At 35.5% G+C, this 21,716-nt stretch overlaps 2 protein-coding genes across 2 annotated transcripts; one reads left to right on the forward strand and one right to left on the reverse strand.

Moving 5' to 3' along the window:
- Positions 1-1,089: 1,089 nt before the first annotated feature.
- On the reverse strand, positions 1,090-11,605 carry LOC144435035 (cilia- and flagella-associated protein 52-like). Its single transcript, XM_078123576.1, has 12 exons — positions 11,441-11,605; positions 10,568-10,767; positions 9,000-9,265; positions 8,538-8,637; positions 7,678-7,895; positions 6,251-6,308; positions 5,376-5,488; positions 4,766-4,914; positions 4,268-4,565; positions 3,129-3,231; positions 2,523-2,657; positions 1,090-1,875 (listed from the first exon to the last, which is right to left on the reverse strand). The coding sequence occupies exons 1-12, from the start codon at positions 11,502-11,504 to the stop codon at positions 1,726-1,728; spliced, it is 1,854 nt and encodes a 617-aa protein (XP_077979702.1). The 5' UTR covers positions 11,505-11,605; the 3' UTR covers positions 1,090-1,725.
- A 956-nt stretch (positions 11,606-12,561) lies between these two features.
- On the forward strand, positions 12,562-20,478 carry LOC144435572 (uncharacterized). The gene is made up of 2 exons (XM_078124157.1): positions 12,562-12,823; positions 15,923-20,478. The coding sequence occupies exon 2, from the start codon at positions 15,998-16,000 to the stop codon at positions 19,733-19,735; it is 3,738 nt and encodes a 1,245-aa protein (XP_077980283.1). The 5' UTR covers positions 12,562-12,823; positions 15,923-15,997; the 3' UTR covers positions 19,736-20,478.
- Positions 20,479-21,716: the final 1,238 nt, after the last annotated feature.

Genomic DNA, 21,716 nt, shown 5'->3' on the forward strand with positions numbered 1-21,716 from the left:
AAGGGCTGGTAGCTTGCAAAAACAACTGTCTTCTCTGCAAATGTTTTGCTAGCTCCGTTTCCAGAGATTTGTTTAAAAAATCTTTGTTTCAACAAGTATATTTCCATCGATTGACAGACTCCTAGATACCATTCATATATATATTACCCCTTACTTTTCACATTTGACCAGCTACTTTTAAAAATTAGCTACATCCCAGTTTAATGTTGTCATACCTGATTTAGATTTGCTGTGTTATTACAAATAATGATCCCTAAATGTTGCCCATCATCCCTCTCAGACAAGATGAAGTATAAAACAGCCAGTTTGTAAGCCAAACAGAGAATGCTCAGATCCAAAGTACATCTTGTACTTGAATATAGAGGGCGCTATACCAAGAAATTATACCTTGACGTGAATAATACTATACTGAATGATTTGTCAGTTCAAGGCTAAAGCTAAAAATGTGAAAAGTGAATTCTATATATGTACCATGTATTACTTACATTTGTGCATGTGAATATAATTTGTATTTTGACTGCAGTGTTAAAGTAAAAAAACTTTTTGCATACATGTGTGTGAAAATGAGTGAGCACACATTCCAAGTACACAAAACTGCACACACACATATGCTATTGAATTGTTTATGAAATTTACTGTTTTTGGATAGACATGACAACAGATCATAGGGTATTTGCATGCTTGTTTTGCAGTGTGTTTATGCTGCACACCCACTTGCTTTGCTTGTGAAAATGGGACCAATATGAAATGGAGAACATGATGAGGATTTGTGCAAATACACCATGTAGATCACACTGGCAATATCATGTTATGAGGTTCTGTCATAGTACCTATATATCATGGTGATGAATTATTTTGTCTACAGGGTGACAAGATCATAGAGCAATAACTCTGCATCTGTGGCTGTCAGCTGAGCTTGACAGTTGTCTCTAGGGACATTCTCTACATTTTCAAGAAGGCAGCGAAATTAGGATTAGGGTAGTTTAACTCATACAGCATACTGCATTTTGCACAAATCATCACACACATCTTCAATCATACACAAATAAAGACACTGCATTGTGACCATTCTATCTTTATTAACTATTGCCAGTAACACTTTTACTGAAATACAAATGCAAAATCCAACAACAGACAAGGAATTAAGGCCTGGAGATCTTAATAATCATGAAAAGTCACCAACAAAATATAAACAAACAAAAAAACAAAAAAATTTCAAGAATGTAACAAAGTATTGTGCTACATTTTTCTTGAGTTCTTTTAACAGCTGGATATAAAATGCAATATCAAGAAATCAACTATTGGTATATTTCTACACTACTGTGTGAAGTTTTTAATATGTATGTACAAAATGAAGTTTAATGGTTAAGTACTTGCAGTAAATGTTGACCATCTTACAATGAATATAACAATGCAATTTTTACAGGTATGTGTAAGCTTTAGGTCATATGATCAAATTGATTTATAAATTTATTTATACTTATTTTCGATTCTTGTAATCTTCCTTTCTTTCACATTGTCTTTTCTTTACAAAAAAAAATGTAACATGCATGGATACTGATTTTGAAATTCAGTGCAAAATGTTTCAAACTGGATTGTTGATGCTATAGATTACAGCATGGTGGACATTGGTATTTTAACTATGTTTGTATGTATGTTCCAGAAACTTTTAAACTCAGTGCTTGCATCAGCGTCCAGTTCAGTCTGTCATGATGCTGCAAAGTTTTATACACGGGGGTATTTCCAAATAATAATGGCTCCATCATTGCTTACGCTAACAATGAAATGTGAGTTGGGGCAAATTTTTAGGCGAGAGACTTCTCCGCTGTGACCAATGCCAACATGTGTTACTTCACCCTCACCATATTTCCAAAGCTGTATGGGGAATCAAGAAAAAAAAGAAAAACAAACCATGAGAGATTTCATCCCCAAAATTTAAAAATAAAGCAAGTCTTCTCACTTGAGTATATTTGATATATGTTTGTAATATTAATGATTTAAATATACAAAATGTACATTTTTGCCTTTTCCCAACATTTATATTTTAACAAAGTCCCACTTTGCCTTGTTGTGTCAAAGCACTTACAACTTATAATGAATATATCATAGATGCTTTTCTCCACAGTGATCTTAAAAGGACCTAAAATGTCTCCGGGTCAACAAGATGTCTTCACTATTTATCACAAAAGATTGTGTTTTACTGCTAACATACTTCATATCTCAATAGCCTAAGAGTCCTTAGAATTTCAAGACTGGTAGAATAAAAGAAACATTGCTAAATTTTGGAGTTGAGCAAATATCAGAATTATATGTTAAATTTAATGAGTACAAAAATGGTTGTAAATATCTGAGTAGATTCTTGGTTGTTGGTATTCATTTATTTGTTCTTTTTAGAAACATTTCAGAAACATTGAAACTCAAAAACTGGATCCGATCCTATTTCATAATAATTTCTCATTCGTTGGTATTTGTCTAAAATGACTCTTGAAATGGATGAAATGTTTTTGTTAATATTGCCATACCTTGAGGATCTTGTCATCACCAGCAGTTGCAAAGTTTTGGCCATCACTTGAAATATCCATGCCATTTACAGATCCAGACTGTGAGCCATCTACCTCACGAATTTGATTTCCATCATATGTTTCCCAATAGCCAACCTAAAATGTACACATAAATATACTTTAACATTCCAATGCACCGACTTGTGTCAAAATTAAACATGAAACCAAGTTGACAGTCAACTAGCTATAACAGTCTATATACCACCACCTAGTGGTCAGTGGGCAGCTGTAACTATTGAACCAATAGTGCAACTGTAATGCCCTGTACATGCAAATTGAGGTCAAAATGGGAAACGAGTCCATCCCATGTGACGTGATTGAACAATCATTCACTGAAAGCTATATGAAAGTGATGTGTCATGATATTTCACAAACAACATGGTACATCCATCATACCAAAAATGTTCTGAAATGGTAATATCTAAATAAAGTGAGAGGCTATGTCTGAAAATAAATTCAAATTTTCATTCCTACTTGCAATATCTTGGTGTTGGATGTTATAAGACTGTATATTCCTTTAATTATTTATACATGTTTAATACTTCTGACATAGTAAACATTTCTCACCTTTCTATCAGAGCCACTTGTGATGATTTGAAATTCTTCTGGATGATAACAGACACACTTAAACAGTGTATTTGCAAAGATCACTTGGCTTCTCACAAATCGCCTACAAAATAAAAAACATCAAAATATAACAACCTATTATTAATAAAAAAGTTGAAAACATGTTTGGCAAAAGTATGTAATCAATGAATATTATTTCCTGTGGTTCATGTGACAATGTGTTAAAATAAAAAATTCTATCACATAATTTATATATTAGAAACAAAAATTATGAAAAGGTTATGATTTAATTGGATTTTATATTCTACATCCTCTTTACATTGTCAAAAGAATCAATTACACAATAGATAAATACTGAATACAAGTGCACCACATTCACAATATTTGATTCATGCTGCACTAGCTGTAATTGGAATATTAGTTTTTCATAAGTAGTACGACAACTAGTTGAAATCATGATTATATTGATTATATTGGGAAGTGCTGATTTTTTGGGTGCAGAGTCGGAAATCAATTTGACTGGATTTATTGTATACTAGTATATGCACAGCTGCACAAATACATTTACCTCAAAGTGATTCAATTCTGTTTTAGGGTGTATGATATAAAAAGAAAGTCAATTATATCTTACAAGAATAGCTTTGACAAGTCTTCATAGAAAACATATACCCCTTAAATACTTGACTTTTATAAGATTGAATAGTGGCATGATTTAAAAGAAATTGGCAACCAATGAATTCTACAATGTGTCTGTGATAGGCAAATGGATTTATTTTGATAATTGACCCTGCAGGTCAAAATCTAGGTCAAAGGTCGATGTCTTAAAAAGAAAGCTTGTACCTGATAACATGGGGCTAGACACTTGAATTGAGTCTCTGTGTATTACACTTTTTGAGTCATACAGTATTGGTATTTTATATATTAAATATTGATTTTTAACTACAACCATGGTCATCACTCGGTCAAATTTGTGTATGTTGTGAAACAAAGTGATGTGCATGTCACAAAAGTAATGAATATAAACATTACATTTTTTCTACAAGTCAGCTACAAAATTGGAAATTGTAGATATATGTAGCATATAGTGGCAAGATGACCATAAGAATTGCACCAAAAATAGAGATATGAAAGCTACTTACTCCAAATCCCAGATAATGCATGTACCATCCAGACTAGCACTAACACACGCTTTGTCATTTTTACAAAGTTTGATACACTGGACTGAACCTTTGTGTTCCTTCATATTCCGTAGGAGGTCGGCATTTTTATCTTTACAGTCCCAGACACGCAGTTGACCCTCACCACCTCCACTAACAACACGCTTACAATCTGACGTTGTTGCGATGGCTGAAACACCTTTATTATGGGCATCTTTGATGACATACTTTAACTTTCCAGATTCTGGAAAGAATAATCTAATTTTTCCATCATCCCAACCTATGAAGAATACAAAGAATGTACATTAGAAATCTGTACAAGTTGTAGGCAGTAGCTTGATTGACATTTCTGCACAGTATTTCTCTATATAATAGCTGTGTCAATGTACCCCACACCCTTCTCCCATGATGTTCAATATATGTGCAATCCTTGTGTGTAAGTGCACCCTTAAACAAAAATAATATAAGAAAACAGCTTACCACTAACAATGGTTTTACCATTATTCATGAAAGCAATAGCATTGCAGGTCATGTTGGGGACAGTAATACGTAAACGTTCTTTCATGGTCTTTGTCTGCCAAATACGGATATCATTCTTGGAGCAGGTGGCAAACAGTTCACTTGTTGCACTAGTAACAAACAAAACAACAAAAGTGGGTTGATATGATAACTCCCAGAAACATTCTGCATGAAATGCCTTATCCTTTAGCATTCAATGTGCTTAAATTTTTACTTATCTACAAAAGCATTATATTCTAGAGTAGAAACACCAACAAGACAAAAAACTAATCTAAGTTTTATGACAATACATTTACACCTAATTATTTATGCAGTCTAAATGTGATGATACACCTAAAGAATGAATGTTGATGTACAAAAGCTACATTTATTTCAAACAATAAAGCAACCCTGATGTTACTTACTATTCCAGATTTCATCACTCCTACAAGCCTCAGAAATGTTTCTGTCACTAGGAACTTTATACCATTATCAATATCTTGTTTTACAACAATGCATTGTCTATTCTTTATGAAAAACTGAAAATGACTGTCTACTCTCTTAGTCTTACATAGTCATATGTTGTACATACCATGGAAACTCAACATCAGTCACTGCAGCATTATGGCAGGTCTTTTCTTTTTCTGATGTGAAATCACCAAAGTTGAACTTATACACTTCAGCACAGTCAGTGCCAACAAAGAACTGAACATAATAGAAAAAGAAGACAAAAACTATAATTTCAACCCAAAATTGAGTATGTTTAGACACAGAATAAATCATTGACACATCCGCTGCTATCATAAATTAATCAAGTACATTAACGAAATATTGGACTCCAATGGATTGTACATTGTAAAGGGATTTTAATAAAAAACAAATACATGTACTGGTACAATCATATAGAGTGTGCCTTTTACAAAACAGCTTTGTTCTTCAAATTTCCAATAGACTGATAAAATTACAAGATAATACAATGATATTGTCCTTCTGGCAACATGTTGTTTCCTTAATGTTATAGCAGAAAATTAGCAGCAGTTTTACTATCTGTACATTGTGAGAATTCAATATTTATATAACAACATCTTTTTTATGGCAGGATGTACAGGAAGCTTTTTTATGACAGGTTGTACCAGAACATGTGTCAGTTGTATCTACCCAAAGTAGTGAAGTGGGTCTTATAAAATCATCAAGTGAATAAAGCAGATATACAGCTCATGTGTTTTGACTGTCACTGGTGCCTTGAATGTGATTAAAATAGACATTTATTGCTCCATTAAGTATGTAATATGAGTTTACTTTAAGTATGATGTAAATGGGTATACAAAAGTTCCTTATTGATTTAATACATTCCCATTGTGTTCTCATAATAAAACTCCTGCTATCTATCAGCTAGAACAACTACGACAATATTACATTGCCAGTAAGATGAACATTAACTTTATCAGCCACCAAAATCATGCTTACCTGGTGACCTTGTCCTCTAAGTGCCAAAGAGGTTATTGCGCCATTAATTTTGCTGCTCCTGTAATAGTCAAATTTTTGATAATCAATTTTAGGTAACCAGATGAGTACCAGTACTTAATATTCTATAGCTGAAAACTAATAGTTCAATTGAAATCACAAATGCACACTTGCTCTTTGATTCATATATGATATGAATTATAAGCATTCGCTTTACTTGAAATATTGGCTTTGTCTGCTAGAAGTGAGTACAAAAATGGCAATAAATGGCTGACCTGGATTGATATCAACCTTCATTAGGGAGTCATCATGTAAAGTCACACATGATTTATTTTCAGAGAAATACCTACTTTGGCAATTCCTATCAAAAGTACCGCCAATGGTGTTGTAGCACAACTGTACAGCTTTTAAAATTGTTTATCCATATGTTAGTCCATGCTAACAATATAAGTGTTCATTTGCTGAATGACTATCCAGTTGCCTATCCAAACATGTTGCTATCTTTTCGATATACACGATCATTTGGCTGTTGCTATGGGTGTGGTCATGTTGCTAGATATATTTGCATACATTTTTGAATGTTTTGTTCATTTGTGTATGAATTCCTGGTATTACCTTAGCAGTATATGTGATCATTTGGCTGTTGCCATGGGCGTGGTCTTGTTGCTTGGCAAATTTACCTACATTTTTGAATGTTTATTGAATTGTCTATAAATCCCTGTTATCTTTGTGAAATACATGACCATTTGGTTGTTGCTAAGGGCATGATCATGGTTGCTAGGGCCAGAATAACACAGAAACATCTCACCAAGTTTCAATCTCACTGACCCAGTACTTTTTGAGATAAATTTTTGACCAAAATTCACATTTTTACACCTAATTTTCATATTACTGATGAGATCATTATATGCTTAATATTTCTTCATCTATACACCCACAGATGCATCCCTGTCAAATTTCAGCCCAATCTGCTGAGCAGTTTTGGAATTACAGGTTTTTGACCAAAAAGACACATTTAGCCCTAATTTGCATATTATGGAGGGAATCATCATGTCATGCACAAATCTTAATTTACTTGCTCTTAAGAAAGTTCTCACCAAATTTCATGCCAATCTACCCAGTAGTTTTGGAGTTTAAGTTTTTTTACTTTTTTGACCCAAAACCCACATCTCTGATGCAATCATTTTCATTTGAACAATTTCCCAACTGGACACCAGAAGTAACGTGACCACCAAATATCAAAGCAATCGGTCCAGCAGTTTTTGACTTTAAGTTATTTACACACACACACACACACACACACACACACAGACAGACACTTTGCCATGCCTATAGCACTACTGAACCTCAATAGTTCAGTTGTGCTAAAAAGGAACTAAGGAAATATTTTAAAACTAGCAATAATAAATTCTACTTTACAAGAAACATACTTTGTTTTTTTGAATTTCACTGGTGTGACTGTTGCTACTTCTCCATCTCCTGCTCCTACCATGATTTCCCCTGTCTTCACCAGTGTCAATGCTGTGACACCAAGACTGAACTTGGTCTTGGCAGGACCGTAATGAGCTAATATACATCTATTAGCATTCACTTGCAGAATATCACCACTGGTTGTACCACAGTAGAAAAAGCTGTCATCTTCATCCATCTGGAAAAAATACAAAGATATACATCAAGATTATATAAACTGTGTGGTTCTGAATGTGACAAGTAAGCTGGGGTATATTTCATTGCAAGTTCAAATTTGAGGTTGATAGCAGCAAGCACTAGAATTTATAGAAAACTGCCTTTCAAGAATGACAAATTGGTTTACAAGTAGATATTTACAAGATAGTGTCATAAAATTATACAGCATATTATATCATCTGAGTCAGAAAATGTTAGAGCTTGCCCAAGTTTAACATACAAAGTAATTATTGGAATAATAAAAACAGCACAAACTTTTGGATATGGACATCACCATCCAAACACATCTCTAGCATGTAAAAAAGACAATTTCAAGGCTTCATCGTATTTCATTAATTGTAGTGTGATTATTAGCATCTTTATTTTAATAATTGTAAGTCGTTTTTTTAATCAAAATCCAACATTTTTAATATCTAACTGATCTATTTCAATGAAACAGTCACTGAGTCAATGTATGTATGTGCCATGGCCAAATATACTTGTACACTGTGGAAGTTGTAAACTCTGCACCTGGTTATTACTTGTACCATAGCCACTCTAGTATCACTATCTAACAAATCAATATATACACAAAACCCAAGAATCATAAGTCTTACTTCCTTACCACAATACATGTCACAATCCTTTTCAGCTGTCCCATCTGAATGTCAGTGGGACGGATTTTCCTATTGGGCAAATCCAATTCCCATACTCTTAAGGTACCACTGTGGGAAAGAAAATATGTTGAAAACATTTGATTTCACTCTTTCTCATATCAAAATGTCTTATCATCACAAATCAGTGATTATTAGAAGATTTTTGAATTTAAAGAATATGGGATAATAGGTAAGTAAGTTTCAATAGAGAGTTTACAACTGCTATTTGCATTACTTTAATATTCATATGAAAACTACTGTCATTCAGCATTGAACTACATTACTATAAATAGTATATGCAGAGTAGGTAATATTGATCACATCAAATTTTTGTATGTTTTTCTGACAGTATTTGTGACAACACAAGCCCATGGTAATATGTCTTATTACTACAAGAATTCCTTAGTTTAATGCACAGAGTGAATACTTACTTTCCACCAGTGATAAACTTGTCATCACAATTATTGGCGCATGTAACACAACAGGTTATCCCTGCACTTAACACAGCAGCTGGGCTTCCACAGATAGCATTGCCAGTTTCAACGTTCCACACAACTACACTACCATCATCTCGGCCTCCAAGAGTTACTAGGTATTTTTCATTTGCTGAGAAGGAAAGAGACTCAACTTTGACCTTGTGAAGGACAAGGCGAGATTTCAACGTTTTGGTTGCGTAATCCCAGATGATGACATCTGCCTGTGAATTAAGAAAAATAAATATTTGACACAACAGCCATGTACTAGAAAAAACATGAAATATTATCAAGGATTTTTTAACTATGTATTGGACTAAAGTAACAAATCCAAATACTTTTTATTTCTTCATCTAATATTTTATGAAGGAATCTCTGCATAATTTTACTTCACTTCACCACTTGTAGTTGTTGATCACTCTGACAAAAATGTTGTGATTCAACAACTTTTCACTGTCAAGTTTGTCAAAAGTTTTCATCACAAGTGATGTCATATATATAACAATAATGCATTGACATAATTTTACTCCAACAAAATAAAAATCATATCGTAGGAGCGGTAACGTAAAAAATATTCTAGTAATATTAACAGCATCGTCGCAAACCACAGCCTGTTTTACAGCAATGTTCTTAACGAGCCTCCAACTTATTTCGAAATGCAGTGGTAGAAATAATAACTCTGGTTTGCGAGAATGTATTTACAGATACAATGTAGTCATCTGTGTCACTGGTTTAGTTCTTAGTAGTCTACTGTAGGCAATTCTTCCTGTATGTTTCTTTGCAAAGAGTGATAAACTTCATTTTTTCCTTTTTTGCAGGACAACAGTAAATGTGAAGCATTAAGGTTTTTAAAAAGTGTGGGAGAAAGGAAATATATTGTCCCCCCCCCCCAGGGCTCCTTGATAGTTTTAGTTCATGTACATAACAACAGTTTTATTAGCATTTATGTAAACTGAATGATTGTTTCAAGAGCCCATGAGTGACACCAATTATGATGTTTGGAGTGCTCTGAACTGCACAAGGATTTGTTATTATGCTTTGAAAATGGTGTTGATTACAAGAAAGCTGTCTGTCTCCACACCTAACCAATCATTAGGTGTTACATTGTTATATAAAAGAATACAAGAGAACTAGGCCAATTCTAAACTCAGCCAGTAGAACTTTGTCAACTCTAATGCCTGAAAATAATATCAATTATTAATCTGACATTTTATGATTTAGTATCCAAAATTTATCGAATTAGCTATATTCAATGTACATCTAATGATTGTTTGTCACTTTTGGTGTAACTGTCTTTCTGAAGTCTCCATCACTATCAATTTCACGTTCTCGTTCTGAGTATGCATACAATTCTGATATGATCAATTTACAGCAAAATGTATACCGTGACTTTAAAACTTTGCCCGTTTACGTTTGTGATATTTATATTGAATTAATGCATCATATATTGATTTTCATAACTGGTCAAATTCTCTTGATACCCAATCAAAACAATACTATGCAGATTGACATGTCCATGTATTTACCTTGAAGCCCATGTGTGTTACTTGACCAGAGGCAAGATATCTGCCAGATTTTGAAACTGCTATACAAGAAACCTTATTTGTATGTCCCGATAGGAATGACTGTGTATGGTTGACTATATCTTCTATTATCACTGTATCTCCCAGGGGGAAAATAAGATGCTGACGGTCTGGATGCACTATCAGTCCACCTGGAACATCACCTATGGGAACAAAATCATGGGGTATGCTTTAAAATAGTGCTAGGAGTTTTTTGAGGCAACAAAGCGACGATTGTCAGTGTTGAACTGAAGTTTATAATTAAACTGCTAGCCTGGACTGAGTCCCGGTGGCCCGTGACTGGCACACTTACTCTGTCCCCGAATACACTGTATCCTCTAGAAAGCACTATCGCTTGCTAACCGTGTAACACATTCATAGGCATAGGCGTTGTACTAATCAATAGTCTGCAGTTGCTGTTGTTGTTTTAGTAGTCGCCAATGCAGCGTTCGGTTTCAAAACTCTTTGGGTCAACATTTCTGAAGTACTATTTGTTACATTTTGTAAGTTTATATTTCCAATTCAATCTTAAAATGTATGTCAAATGCAACACGCGCAACCGTCAAATTTTCATTGTTTTGACTTTTGTTCAAAAAAAGACCGGATAAACTATCGTTGTTGTTTTTAAAAACCCTCAACACTGTCGCGTATAATTGTGAACAGTTAACTGTTGGATGTGTACTTATTTTAAAATATGTTGTTGTAAAACTGGAGAGCGTCAAAAACATACTGTAACTCTAACAAGAAAAAGTAATGAATCATTGAATTGTTGATGGCCACCGTTGCCATTGACTTGAAATCCCTTCTTCACGACGCGAAGATGTTGTGCTTACTTACCGTTAAATCCAACGATTCCGTATAATTCCAGACGGGCGATATCGTTGCCACAAGTTTCTTCCATAGTGGCTGTTTGAGAGATATATATTTTTTCTAAACGCTAAAAACGTGTCCGTTTTGATCGGCCCCAGCGACGTGTACACACTGCACGGCAGATCACCTTGCGCTATGGCGAATAATAGTTGCTAAGGGAAACATCACAACACGCACGCGCACTAGTTTTGTGAGAGCATTGTGGGAAATTTGAGTCTCAACCATAGATGGCGCTTGTCGATGTCTTAGAAAACATCCCTGGTTGCAGTGGTTCTCACTAGTTCTACTCTTCCGGGCTCCTGACTCTTTCATAGTATACATGCAAATGTTTTGATGATCAATAAATGTTCATCACTATTTGAAGGTAATAACGATGTCTGAGTCTCATCTGATACATATGCATGTGTGCTGACTCGGGGGGGGGGGGGGTGATCACTGCTGAGATAGTCACAGTGTTTTAGTGTTTCTTGGGCAGGCAGTTGCTTGAGTGAGTGGGCTTAGAAACAAGTGTAGTTTTACCCCTTTCATATATAGTTGGCCAATAGGATGGATATTGTTGAGCTGTTGTAGAAGATGTCGATAAGTTTCACCTTGTTTGTTCGGCAGCAGGGCATACACATGGTATAACACCCATCACACCCATCTTGGTCTTTTCATTCGTAAAAAATAGAAATGATAAAAACATTATTTTAAGTACACTACACCGCCTGAAATCACGTCTTTCAATCGCACTGTAGTAGAAGTGCTAAGTAACCCTAAAAAACATGCCTTTCTTGGTTGAGTCGTGAGCCATAGTCCTATATACCGTAGGCATTTGTTCGGGTGCATTTGTCCAGGGGCATTTGTCCTACGGGGGCATTTGTCGGGGGGGGGGGCATGTGTCCTACGTGGGCATTTGTCCGGGGGCGTTTGTCCGGGGGCGTTTGTCCAGTTACCCGTTACAATATGTACTAACTTAATAACTAGGCCATTGGCCTTTCGATACGTGGCTTTTACGTGTATAGCTTAATATCCTTTTATGGTTACTAAAGCAGCTCGCAAAGATACGAGTACTTATTCGAATGCGGAAATGAAGTGTAACATTATACATCTATGTCCATGTGGTTGGGGAGTATCCGCTTGATTGCCGTATTTCAATCCCAACCAGTGGGTATTTAACAAGATCACACAATACCTAGCCTAGTCACTACAGCCTGTCACTCCTGCACGTGATTAGATGTGCGATCTACCACTGCAAGACTCATGAAGTACATACTGGCTGTATGTTGTTTGTCTCTCCAGTCTCTTGAACAATAGCAGAACTGCACAATTTACAAGAAAGTAGTTTTGGATGATGCAACTTTCACCGAAGTAAGTAAACAACTATTTCATATTTCAGGGACACAAGATGAGTTTATATGTATTTGAGTGTAGATTTTACAGCATATTTGAAAGGTTATACTCACAGTATTCTACTTACTTAAAAGCACACTTAACTGCGCACCACTTGCAATTGACTGAACTCAAACCTGTATTAAGATATAACTAAACGAACCGATGACGTAATTTATGATACATATCAAGCAATGTTCAGGAAATCCCAACTATGCACAATCAACTGTTGTAACAATGCCAAAAGACATGCATTGACATTAACATTATACTGGAATATCGTTTTATTTAAATATTACCACTTGAATAAAAAGCTTATAGACTCAGCTTGTGTCACTTTAACGTTTGCTTTGTGTTACAAACAACTATGATTCTTTTTTTGTGATCTAAAACCTATGCATGTACAATTAAAGGACGTTGGTGATATCCACAAATTCTCATTGTATAACCCTCGATATACTTGTACACATAACTTCAATGCTAGCAATGACAATAGCAGGTCTTTTCTTGTAACAAGACCAAGTCATTTTCTAGGTTTGACATGAAAGGTGTACGTGACTGACGCCTTTGTTGACCATGAGTACGGTAACTATTAGACTGTCATCGCCACCTTTTTATAATTTAACTTTAATATTATTTTTGTTGCTGAAATTAATAGAATTAAAATGTTAGACATTCGATGAAGTCAAGACGACGTCGGATATTAAAGTATGCGCTCGTAGGAGTAGCCACCATACACTCACTGACTTCGTGGTTGTTTTATCATACTGTAGAGGACGTCGATATTCTTTTTTATTGTTTTGTCGTGTTGAAGACATATAAGGTTGGTCGGGTCACGCGAAATATAGAATTATGTAGATTCACCCTAACGGTATATTCCGAATAACATTGTATAAAAAGGAATAAAAAACCGTGTTCATTACAACTGAACTGTGTATACTTTTTAGAAAAAAAGTAAGTATTGTAAAATAGATGTACAACTTGAATTTAAAAACGAACTATTTCAACTTGTTCAGTACTAATGCATGAATAGTGGACTCTCCCAAACCGTGTGATGTTCTTTTTCCCAACCCCAGTATATACAAACAAATATACGTTTATATTCATATTTACAGAACTCTGGAAGTTTAAAAGACAGAGATTAATTGTTTAGCCCTTAACTGATTGGGGTAGAGTGTGAGATCAGCTTCGATCATCTGTAGTATGGCATTACATTTAATGTTGGTTGGATTTCTTTTCCTGTGTTTCTTAATTCCTTCCTTCACGATTTCGCTCGTAACTAGCTGATTTGAATTTTTACTACACCACGTAGCCAGTGACTACATGTCGCAGCCAGTTCTTTATTCCTTGAGATAAGAACGTTTCTACTGTAATCAAACACCAAGGCAGTACGTAGTCGTGATCAGGCAATTAAAAACCCTGGCCCATGTCCATAAAGCCTATCATTGGATCGATAAAGTTGAAATGATAGTTCCTCTTCGAAAGTTGAAGCTCGCAGTGTCTAGTTTTAGTATTAAAACGCAATCTGATATGACTTTCATCGCTGTATGATGTCATATTGTTTTGTCAAGGGCTAATCATTTCAGGAGACAAGCTTTGAGACGAGTATTACTATAAGAGGAAGTAGAATTTTCCGTGCGTCGCATCCGTTTGCAACTCTATCTCTGAAATATGTGCAGGCCTAATAGTTTGACTCAGTAACTCGATTTACCAAAGTAATAAAATGATGATGGCACATACAGACAGATAGACAGTCAACAGTCATCGTCGTCGTCGTCGTCGTTGTCGTCGTCATCATCATCATCATCATCATCATCATCATCATCATCATCATCATCATCATCATCATCATCATCATCATCATCATCATCATCATCATCATCATCATCATCATCATCATCATCATCATGGATTGTTTTAAAGGAGCCACTTTTAAACCTGCACTAGGCTGCAACAGGGCATCGTCGTAAACCACAGCCTCTTTTACGGCACCATCCAAGACTTTTAATATTTCGCAGTGTCGCGGAAGAAATAACCACTCTGGTTTGCGAGAATGCAACTGGGGTAACTTTGTCATCAAATTACCAAATGTATTTACTAAAATTGGTCAATTAATACGTATAAAAAGACACTTTATCTGTTAATAATATTAGTGGTCAATATTAACGGTTGGTAGTTAGTGGTAAGTTTAAATCTTGAGCGAAAGCGCGGTTTTCATCCTGTTGACATGTTAAAACTGTTCTAGTTGTAACTGCATTATCATTGTTCGATCAGACAACCACAATTCACTGAAAATTGTTCAAAATACCAATAATTAGCCATTGTACAGTTGTACTTTATTACTTTATTATCACGGGGAAATTTGTCTTGCAACAGCACAGAAAAACATACAGATAATCTTACACATTAAAATACCATGAACAACATCAAACAGAAGTACGAAGACATTGAAAACTGAGAAAAAAAAGACTACATAAAAGCAGACCCACACTTTCTTTACTTCTTACATTCTTTGGTTAAGTATTCTGATGGCAGACGGCACATAACTGAACCAAGCAGAACGTGTTCTCAAGGGTAAAATTCTATACCTGCGACCCAAGGGAAGCATCTCAAAATACTGGAGCTGACGCGTGGGAAGGGTCCTTGGTAATTTGTTGTAGCTTTAACAAATGCTCGATTCCTATACATTGATTTCATGCTTTTACACTCAGTACCACATATTTTAATACGGGTGTTGACAACTGTCTGTAATTTGCGAATATTTGAAACAGTCAACCCTCCAAACCATCTTAAGAACGAAAAGGTGACCACACTCTCAATGTGGCTAGAGTAGAATGCTTTCATTACACCTGGTCTAATATTCAGTGATCTTAGTTTACTGAGTGACTACTTTCGCTGTTGGCATTTCTTATATACAGCATCAGTTATCAATCTAGAAATGTATTTTTTCCACATCCGTGTATGTGTGCTACAAAATGGTTAGCCGACTTAATGACATTCTACATGTGTAGCAAAAACTGTTGAACATGAACTCTTCCTAACTGATTTTATTTATTTTAATATTATCTACTCTTACAGATCTCACGGTAGCCGCTGAACCGAACTATTGACAGTGGTATACAGCGTTACGCCGGATAACACAGCACATCCACCATGAATCTGTACAATCTCCTGCAAAGAAGACCTGAACATCACAAATTCGTCTTCACTGGCAGAAAGTCCTTGGTTTATATTTTCGTAACACTGTGTGTGTCCTATTGTTATACCAGACCAACTAGAAGTGTGTCACCAACATACAGTTACTGTCTCTCAAAACCAGTTATCGAACATAATGGCAGTTCCTTTGACTGTTCATATACAAAGCTGACTGAGATTCCGGTTTTTCTACCGAACTCAACCATTGAGTTAAATCTTCATGGTAGTTCCATTGCACAACTCCACAATTCGTCATTTATTCATCTTCCCCTTCTGAAGAAACTTGATCTAAGCCAAAATAGAATCGAAAACATCACAGCCGAAAGTTTCAGAAACGTTGCAACACTCGAAGAACTGGATCTTTCCAATAATTTCATTTCAGTGATACCGTGTCATACATTTAGAGACCTAGTAAATCTCAAAATATTACGGTTTAATTCGGAGCCATCTACTAGTCGAGAATTAACAGAAATATATGCATGCTCGTGGACTGGATTATACAAGCTTGAGCGTTTAGAATTCTCTTTTTTTGCCTTTGGTACAGATCAATGTTTGAACTTTGACATATTTACACATCTTCCCAGTATCCGTTATTTGATTTTTCAGATAAGTACCTTGACTTGCATCGACAACGTGACAACTTCCGGTGACGAAACTACAGAAAACAAACATTTCAATCGTACAGATAACACCACGAAGTTAGAGAACAGGAAAGAAAAGTCCATGAAATTGATATATTTAGAACTTTCTGGTAACTTTGTTGATCATTTAGAAAGAAATGATTTTTGCAGGTTTGTTAATCTAAAAACATTGGATCTTTCTTGGAACTTCATCAGCAGAATTTATCCAGATACATTTTACGAGTTAACAAACTTGGAACACCTAAACCTCTACCATAACAGAATGACGACGGTTTCTTCAAGTATGTTTACTGGTTTGATACATCTTGAAAGCTTACACCTCGAAAACAACTACATCACTATAATGAATCCCAGTACTTTTGAATGTTTAACGAATTTGAGATACCTAAACATTGCGTATAACAACTTGTCTACCATAACACCGGGGACATTTAATGGTTTAGATAGCCTGGCGTTACTTGACCTTTCTCATAATAATATTGAGACATTACAAAGAGGCGTATTTACTGGTTTATCCAATATTACCTACCTAGATATTTCGCATAACAGAATATCAAATATAGAGACGGTAACCTTCATTGAATTGAAAACTTTAGTCAACTTGGATCTCACATTTAACCCTATACAATCCATACACCCTATGGACAGATCGAATCTCCAATACTTGAGAATGGGTGGCCCGTTGACGGAAGAACAAGCTTCTTTGTCAATAATAGATTTGCAAACGTTGACAGGGTTAAGATCTTTAGAACTTATATGTCCGGAATTGAAAGTATGTGACAACTTGTATTTATTTCAAATCCAGAGCATGAACAGTAGTCTTGGTGACTGGTTGTGCAACCATCCTGAACTTGAACTTTTCCAATCTGTTTTCGTTCTTAACCGAATTCCAATTCTAGAGCACGTTAGTACAGAGTTTGTACAATGTATGAAGTTAGTAACACTGCCCTCAAACAACACATGTCATTCTATTGAAAGTCTTTCATTGGTATTTCCCCCTGGCGAACCAATAGAAGGCAAAACTTCAAAGGATATGAACGACTTTTTTCTAGACGTGCTTTCAGATACACCAATCGCCTGGCTAAACCTCAGTGCTCCAACAGCATGGATGCCGAAATGTTCAGAGAACAAGTCTATCAAAGTAGAAACTCTGTTGTACAATGGTTATACAGAAACCATGGAGAATGTATTCTCTTGTTTTGATGGTTTGAAAGCTTTGTATCTTAACAACAGCAATCCTCCATTGACAAATGTCAATCCATCCTCATTCACTGGGTTAGCAAGTCTTCAAATTCTTGATCTAAGTGCTAATAAGGTTCTGGAAATCAGTGGTCATACCTTCTCTTTTTTAAATAATCTTGTTAGTCTTAATTTGTCATCTTTTTTGTTGCATGCTACACATCTTGAACGAGTATTACCAAGTTTGCCTTTCCTCAAAGTAATCGACATCAGTTATACAGACCGAGAGACATATTATGGGGTCATATTTTCAAGCTTAGAATTAAATCTTGAAGAACTGTATGTAAATGGCATATCGGATAACGGTGGTAGCTATCTTCAGTCGTGCTACAGCCCAATAAATACCATCTTTCTCGATATGTCTGAAATTAGTCTTTTTGACGTGTCTACTTGCTTAACACATTCAACCAAATATTTAAGAGCTTCTGGCAACGTAGACACTATACGTTGGGATACAGGTGAATCTGAGAGTTTAGAGACATTGGACTTTACAAACACGAAAGTTGCATTTTGTCAAGATGTGACTTTTCCCCATTTAATCAGAATGACTGCACAACTCGAGGACCATCAATGTTTATCAAAATCAAAATCAAAATTATCTTTGTCATCAGTAACCAGACTTGATATTTCTTATTCAAATATTCCTCTCATTAATCATAAGATAGTTCTGTTGAATACAAAAAATCTGAAGTACGTTGACCTGAGTCACATTTCGTCGGATTTTTCGAATATTGACAGGTGTAATAGCATGGAATTTCATATTTTCTTCCAAGATTTGTTTGCGATGGAATATCTAAACGTCTCTTATTCTGGAATACCTTTACTTTGTCAATTTTATTTCAGTAAGTTAACGTATTTAAAGTACCTCGATCTATCCCATAATAAGATAACATCTTTGAGTAATGATGTATTTCAGTATAATATAAATCTTACGGTTATTGATCTCAGTAACAACCTAATTACACAACTTAATCCACTAACTAATCTAATTTTCAGATTACCAGCTTTATCTGAATTGTATTTTGAAAACAATCCGTTGATTTGTGGCTGTGGCATGATTGATATGCAGACCCGGATGACATTCAATCATACTATTCAATTTACAAAAGATGGATCATTTCCATGGCAAACTTATAAATGTAGTTCACCCAATACTGTTCAAGGGAAACCCTTTTTAATGATAAATTTTCGTGGAATGTCGTGCCAGAAAGGTTTTGCGTATGGTCTGGTACTCGGTCCATCAATCTCAGCCCTTGTCTTTACCGTTATTGGAATCACAGTGTGGAAGAAAAGATGGGGTTTAATCTATCGAGCATTCAGACGCATGGCAAAAAACAGGCAGTATGCACCCCTGGATGATGATGTACAGATGTATCAGTATGATGCATTCGTTTGCTACAGTGACAGAGACTCGGAGTGGGTGAATGAAACTCTTCTCCCCAGAATCGAGGACCTGCCTCCAAAATTAAAACTGTGCATTGCTGAAAGAGACTTTATACTCGGAAAATACGTTTTCATTAATATCGAAGATGCCATCACATTGAGCCGGAAAGTAATTTTTCTTGTGTCTACTAACTTTGTTGAGAGTACATGGTGTCAATTTGAACTTGAACTTGCAAATCAGCATCTTTTGGACGATAATGTTGACAGAGATAAACTGTTGTTTATCATCCTAGACGACGTTCCACACACTGACATGACACCGTTATTGAAGATAAATATAAACACCAAGACGTACATGAAATGGCCAGGTGGAGACAATCCCAGAAAAACTGAAACGTTCTGGACTAAATTGGCAAAGGATTTGACAGTATGACATTGGTTCGAATACTAATAGGATGACGTCACGTCCAAATAGACTGATGAAGTGTAATCTAGATGACATTTGGACATGGTACCATAGTACACTTTACAAGACTCGTGTCTACTACTGCTTCGTATGTTTAAATACATTTTGTTTCATCCACGAAGACGAAGGTATTGTTTTACTCAACGCGATATCGGACATAGAATTACATATACATCAGTAAGTTCGGTCACTCATATATGAAACGTATAGTTGTACCGAAAGCTTAATGTATCAGTGCATTCTTTGATCTAGTCATGTTATTTGTACATGTATAAACAAAGTTTGGCCTGACTGTATGTACTGAACCAATATGTCACCAATGTGGTGGTTGCCAATATTTGCTATGTGTTGTGTCAGCTCTTATATATCGATAAGTCCTATATATGTTAAAAAACATTCAATACGTTACTGTTGAAACATTGTTACGCTTAATTTTCTCATGTTTGTACCTCTGGCGAGTCTATAAATCTAAAACCGCTATAAAAAATATTGGTCTGAGGTTGAACCCATTATAGCATTTCTTTAGTTTTTTTACCCAAGTAATCTAGTACGTTGATTTGTATCAAATAATATCATACAAATAATCTAATATCTAGTGTGAATTTACGATCTCAGAATGTGTTTTATTTCTCTGTTTCTATTAATATTTAATCTGGACATCAATTATTTGTTTTTATTCAAGTGTACACGTTGAATTGTGTTTGATATAACCAAGTTTTTTTTATATTAAAGTTGGAATATAGAAAGTGACTTTGTTTCATGAGTGTATTTGTTATATGTCAGATAATATTATAAAATGTAATGTTAAGATGAGATACATAGTTCTTGCCGTATTCAACATTTCAATTCAGATGATTATGTACACATATTTAGTGAGGTATTCTTCCTCATATGTCCACTGGATTCGTATTTTGCCTACATCCCTTACTATCACTTCGATCACCTAGATTACTTAGAAAGTACTTAAAGTTCTATATAGATACGTGTTACCTACCATTACAGTAGTCACATATACTGTATATGTGATGTAATTACCATTAAAACGTACATTAAATTTAGCTTTTCGAAAGAGTAAAATTATTGCCTAAAAGGCTATGGGTATCAAAATGCCTGTAAAGTTAAATAAAAACAATTCACATCTCCCTGATGCCCCATCCTCCAGGAGAGGGAGGCACTTAGTCACCCTTGCACTCATTGGGTTCACTGACATTTTACTGTCACGATGTTATTAAACCCTTTTTTTGACATTTTCACCCCATGCATAAAGATTAATTGCTAATCTTTGATGGACTGGGACTGTCTTAACACAATGCCATGATGGCCATGATGGCATAGCATGATGGCATAATATTCGCAGGGAACCTTGCACATCCTAGCACTAGGATGTACACATCCTAATGCTAGGATGTGGCCACATCCTAGTGCTAGGAAGAAGAGCACAGCTATGTACCAACTGTGTGTCTCACAGCCCCGTTACAGGGTATATTGTTCCACAGCCCTGGTACATGGTTGTGAAAAATACTAGTAAGTCTGTTGAATGGATGTTGAATACTGACTCTGCGCCATGACCATTTTGCACATCCCAGTACCATAGCTGTGTACTGCATACCTAGCACACAGTTGTGTACATACATGTAACAGCTATGGTGGAATAATACTCTGTAGCAACCCTTTCGTTCATATCTGACTAGCATTGCTCACACAGCTGGTATATGGCTGTGGGAAATACCTATGTTACAGCTATGCTAACATAGCTGGTACATGGCTGTGGGAAAAAGCTCTTGTACATGGCTGTTGTAAAAACCTATGCTGCATTGCTATGTTTCACATCCATTGGTGTTGGCATACCAGTTACACATCTGTCAACTCTAGGTATGTTACACCTAGTGTGTTGGCCAGAGCTGTTACAGGGATATTGTACACATAGCTGGTACAGTCCCCGTGGCTC

This window comes from Glandiceps talaboti, chromosome 5 (genome assembly GCF_964340395.1).
Source record: "Glandiceps talaboti chromosome 5, keGlaTala1.1, whole genome shotgun sequence".
Taxonomy (NCBI): Eukaryota; Metazoa; Hemichordata; class Enteropneusta; family Spengelidae; genus Glandiceps; species Glandiceps talaboti.